This window comes from Solanum tuberosum, unplaced genomic scaffold, assembly GCF_000226075.1.
Source record: "Solanum tuberosum cultivar DM 1-3 516 R44 unplaced genomic scaffold, SolTub_3.0 scf00220, whole genome shotgun sequence".
In the NCBI taxonomy this organism is placed as follows: domain Eukaryota; kingdom Viridiplantae; phylum Streptophyta; class Magnoliopsida; order Solanales; family Solanaceae; genus Solanum; species Solanum tuberosum.
The window spans coordinates 701,559-706,992 of record NW_006239148.1 but is presented as its reverse complement, the minus strand read 5'-3'; the positions used below and the strand labels follow the sequence as shown (position 1 = coordinate 706,992).

Here is a 5,434-nt window from a genome sequence, read left to right as displayed (position 1 = left end):
TAAATTATATTATTTTTGTGGAGGAGGCGAAACAAAATTAGAGTGACAAAGAGGGAAGATAAAGAGCAAGATAATAAGGGTTGGAGTGGATTTTAAATGGGACGGGCTAATGGGTATTAAATTGTGTGATTTTCCATGGTGAATATTGATGTGAATTAGTCACGTGACAATTTTTTGTTTTTCACGTGGCGCGCTTGGTGGCATTAGTTAAAGTTAGGGGTATTTGTGAGCCAACAAAAAAGAAAAACAAACAAAGGGGTATTTTTAGCCAAAACACAAACGAATAATATTTTTGTTCCATTTCAGATAGTTAAGAGGTACTTTTGACCTTTTTCATTTTTAATTAAAAGTTTTCCTTTTAATTTAAAGGAATGTTTTTTGTTCCTTCTAAGAAAGTTCTTCAATATACCCCTATTATTTTATGCTTTTGATAGCGCGCCAATCTTAAATTTTAAACTTTTTTTATTTCCCCCCTTAATTTCAAAGGAATAAATTTGAATCTACTTTACTGAATACTAGTAAAATATTATGTATAATGATCAATCAATTTATTCCTCTATTTAAATTTGTTTAGACAATGGGAAATTTTCATAATATTTTTTAAATAAACATATAAATGTTACAAAATAAGTTTCAAACTTGAAAGATAGTGATGATAGCACCATTATTTTTCTTTTCCTACTCTACACAGATAGATTCAATAATTTATCAAAAATAATATTGTAAAGAGTTTTTTTTAGGTAAACTTGTCTAAGATTGAGATGTATTACAATATAAGTTGATTAATATGTGCAACTGCATAACCTAAAGAGTGCAATATAACTTGAAAATTATGATGGAATTTGTATATGAGAAATGAACAAATTTTCATGGTATTTAATATATATATATATATATATATATATAATTTTCTTTTCTGACTCTTAAGATGCATTGATGCAGTTATTACAGTTCGTACATCTTCAGAAGCAATGGAAATGCTCTCCAAAGGAGAGAAAAAAAGTGATGTGATTATAATCAGTGTTCATTCACCGAGTTTGGATTCTTTTAAGCTCTTGGCTCAAGCTGTGACCTTGGATATAATTTCACTATGTAAGTATTTATTCTATTCTTCCACTTATGACACTTACTGTGAGAAAAGTCAGTTACGTTTATAAATACACTACAAAAACCAACTACAAAATATGAAATTAAATTTTTTAGAGCTAAAGAATTGGTACAATTCACCGTTAAATATGAGTAGCAATGAATATTTTGTTGTTTAGTGACATTAGTTATTTGTTGTTAATGCCTATTTTATTTAGAAAATGATAAGTTATTATTTTGTAACACAACTTTTATAGTGAATATGCTTGAAATTAGCTATTCATATAGTGTTTAATACAATTAAATTCTAATTGTCAACTTCTTGAAATAATTATGCAGTTGTATGCGATGAATACAATGAACTCTTAGCAAAAAAGGCTTTGAAAGAAGGAGCATATCTTTTTCTACAAAGGCCACTAAATGAGGAAATTGTGAAATACTTGTGGCAATTTGTATTGAGGAGAAAAAATAGAAAGAGAGAAAGCGAAAAAAGGATCAGAAGATGGAGACAAGATGATTGTTAAGGATGTTGATACACATAATATGGATGGAGATAATGAAGAATTATCTAAAGAAACAAATGATGTGCCTAATACTGAGGAACATAGAAATAATATTCATGAAGTTGAAGACAATATCGTATCGAATGAAAAATACAAGCGGAGGAGGAAGAACAATAGAAAAGATATAAAAAAGGATAAGGTTATTAAGCAAAAGGACTGTGTAAAGTGGACTGCGGATCTTCATGCAAAATTCATGAAAAGTTTGGAACAATTAGGTGAGGGAAGTAAGTTTACTTTTCAATTAATTAAATTTCTTCTCAATTTATTTATACATAGAGATATGAACAATGAAAATTCATACTTACAACTAACATCATCTTGTTTGAAGTAAAGGTGTAGTGATTGTTGTATTTACATTACCATGTATTGATTTAGAAAAAATATAGCTATTAAACTAAAATTATGGTCTTATGAAACATGTAGAATGTTACCCAAAGGATATGGTGGAGGTTATGGATGTGCCTGGTCTTACCAGGATGCAGGTAGCGAGTCATTTACAGGTACGTACATCCTTAAAAAAATTAAGTGGTTAATCATGTACCTTTTGTGTGTGTTTGTCAAGTGAAAAGGTACTTGGCAAAACAAAATATTTTTATAGTTATTTTCTCATTTTTGGTTAGTAAAAAATATTTTGTTTGTAAAGATTTATATCAAACTTTTGTGTGAGAAGTTATTTATTCTACAACTATATTAATAATAATTCTATAGTATAAAAAAATTAAAATAATTAGTTTTATACTTATCCCAATAGTAACTATTCAAACACTATTATTAATCTTAAGAACTGAGTTTTTTATTATCAAAATACTCACCAATTAAATAAGATTAGTGATAGACCTTAATTACTTTTTTAGTGATAATATTAATCATTCATTTCTAATTTAATTATATTTTTAGTGACTCTTCAATGAAGGAATGATAGTATCAATCTTTAATTCGTTACTATAAAAGACTTTTATCGCTCACAAATTACAAAATGCCAAAAATATTTCTCATTAAAATGACTTTCGTCATTATGACAATTGAATATATTCATGGTCTAACTCTCCTTTCATTTTCTTCTTCTTCTAACATCACTCAGAAATGCCGTTTCAACAATTGGAGATCTCCAGAAGAGCGCAAAAGTAGTCGTCGTACATCAGGCCAAGAATCTTTAAGTGAATCTCAACAAAAAAGTAGCAATAGAAAATATGGGACAATGCCCTATCTTCAAAATAATATTCCTAATCAAATCCAAAGAGGGCTAGAGTTTCCATTTTCAACTCCCAATACCAGCAACACTTTTGCTAGAGGGGAGAGTTCAATTCAAGAGAAACTCTATCCTCCACAATTTCAGGTTCAACCCCACTACCCCAGCATTGACAATTCATTAAATAACCCATTTTTTACTGTGCAAAATAATGTTGGCGGTGTGCTTCAACAACATCAGCATAGACCATTATTGGAAATGTTTGGTTCACTAAGACTACAGGACCCAATTGTAGGAAACATTACTCATAGGCCTGGCTCGGCATTTAACACGTGGAATCATCATACTCAAAGTGAGTACAACTTGGACCTCAATGTAGTTCATAAAAAAACACATTTAGGTAGTAAAATAATGCCTGATATAGGTATTGGAAATAGGATGATTAATGACTATAACTTGAATGTGAATGCAGGAAATACAAACACATATTCAGGTAGCACAACGATGTCTGATGCTGAAAATGTGACTAGTGACGAAGTTGAAACAATAAATGCTAATTTTCAGCAACATATTGCTGAACCAAATATGTCTTATCCAAGCAATATAATCGCGACAAATAAGAGTGATATAGAAGGAAGTGATGCAAATGAGAGGGAAGATTGTGATGCATATTATAATTTCAATCATATGGGTTATTTCTTTCAAAATATTGGACCTCCAGGTGCTAACCTACCCAATTCATATGACAGTGAGTTTGATCAAGTTTATTCTGATGATTAGGTTAGTGCTTCAATCTAGTTTGATATTATATATATTTTTTGTTTGATTGTTGGTATTAGCTAAAATCAATATAAATTTAAAGCAATTTTTTAGATTTGATATCCATATAGAATGTGGGATTAAATTCCAATTTATTGGTGTTTCATTGGGATTTCAATCTCTTATATATTTTTTTGAGTTAAATGACTCCTTGGCAAACTGAATATGTTTTGAAGAAATTTTTTCAATACTATGAAGTTAAGATTTGTGAAACAAATCAACTTTGGCCTAAAAGTGAAGAAATCATTTTCTACTTTTTTTTGAAAACATTTTCCTTAAAAATTATATTTTGATCATTTAACACCGAATTATTTTTTAAGAAATAGTTTTTTGTCAAATATGTAATATCTTACAGTTTACCTTAAATCTATCTATGCAGGTGGTAGCGATTCCGAGTATTATGTTTTCAAGAACAACAAATTATTTTGATGATTTGTCAATATGATGATCCAATGTTATCGAGACTATAAGTGGCAACTCTCATAAGGGCTCTTTGCTATTACAAATTGTTTTTTTGAGTGAAAATTGCATTTTTTTTGTGGAGACTATTTTGTTTCAAATGACTTGGGTTGTTGCAACTAATGGTATTTTATTTTTGTCTTTCCATTTGAAACTAATGATCATTATTACATTACATGCTTTCGTTATTTTCTTATTTGGGATTATAATTTTGTTTAGTATCAAATTCACTTATTATGGCATTCCATAACCTTTTGGTTGATTAATTAAATGTTATATGTGAGATCAATTATTCATGGGATTAATCTCATCTCAATTTAGCCTCTAGATATTGATGATGTGATTAGTGAGGAGGCTTATGACTTTTTGGCCGAGTCCAGGACAGATTGTTCAACGTAGGCATTTTGGTAGCACATGATAAGTCTTACAACTCATATTAGTTTGCGGGAGTGGCTAAGGAGTGGTGTAGATCGTTTCTTTCTCATAGGCCCATTGGTTCTCCTATGATGGGTTGGGAGCAATATACTGGGGTGTTCCTTGAGAATTTTGTGCCAAATAGCCTTCGTGATCAGTTTCTGAGTATGAGGCTCGTTTCCATGAGTTGTCCCCTTATGCCATGTCGAGTATTCCCTTTTAGAATAATTGGGTTTGAGAAGATGGGTCGGGGTTTTTTTTGGGTGGATCCGGATTTGGGTTGGGTTAATTTAGTTTTACGTAATTAATTTTTACAACGAATCAGATAGTGCCATGTATTAAATGAAAATGCTAATTAAATGGACTATTTATTATGTTTGTGAAAAGGGTATTATATGGCCACAAAGGTTAACCCCAAGGGCATTTTGTGGTCAAAAGGTAAACGAAGGGTATATTTGTACCAATTCCAATACTTTAAGGGTATTTTAGACCCTTCTCCGTATAAAGTAATTCAAGCATTAGAATCATTTTTGAAAGGAACCCATGACTTTGGAATCAAGCCCTAGCCTTTTGGGGATTTCTATCTTTGAAATTGGAATTTTGAAGAGGCTCCATGGATGAAGAGCTACCATACCTTAGCAACAAAGCCCTATGAATTTGATGTGAAAACCCTAGATTCTTCAACCCTAGCACCAACTTCCTTTTTCTTCTTCTTTGAGTTTTCTAGAGAGAGAATTTTTGGAGAGGATGAAGTTTGGAAATTGATTTGGGTTTTAGAAATAATGAGATGAATGACTTAATTTAGTGGTCTAAAATCATTATATAGGTGGTCTAAATTAGGCGAAAACGACTTCACTTAATATTAATTAAAAAAAGGAAAGTTCCATTAAGTCCCCAACTTAAA

General features: G+C 30.5%; 1 protein-coding gene across 1 annotated transcript; it reads left to right on the top strand.

The window, feature by feature from the left end:
- The first annotated feature begins 1,629 nt into the window (after positions 1 to 1,629).
- Positions 1,630 to 3,618, top strand: LOC107062391 (uncharacterized). Its single transcript, XM_015312969.1, has 3 exons — positions 1,630 to 1,873; positions 2,073 to 2,149; positions 2,731 to 3,618. The coding sequence occupies exons 1-3, from the start codon at positions 1,630 to 1,632 to the stop codon at positions 3,616 to 3,618; spliced, it is 1,209 nt and encodes a 402-aa protein (XP_015168455.1).
- The last annotated feature ends 1,816 nt before the right edge of the window (positions 3,619 to 5,434 follow it).

What these genes read in the sequence shown, in the direction of transcription:
- LOC107062391 (XM_015312969.1), top strand. Translation starts at nt 1,630, where the DNA reads ATGGATGGAGATAATGAAGAATTATCTAAAGAAACAAATGATGTGCCT. An exon ending in GGAACAATTAGGTGAGGGAA is followed by an intron (nt 1,874 to 2,072) that starts GTAAGTTTACTT and finishes TGAAACATGTAG; the next exon opens with AATGTTACCCAAAGGATATG. An exon ending in AGGTAGCGAGTCATTTACAG is followed by an intron (nt 2,150 to 2,730) that starts GTACGTACATCC and finishes AACATCACTCAG; the next exon opens with AAATGCCGTTTCAACAATTG.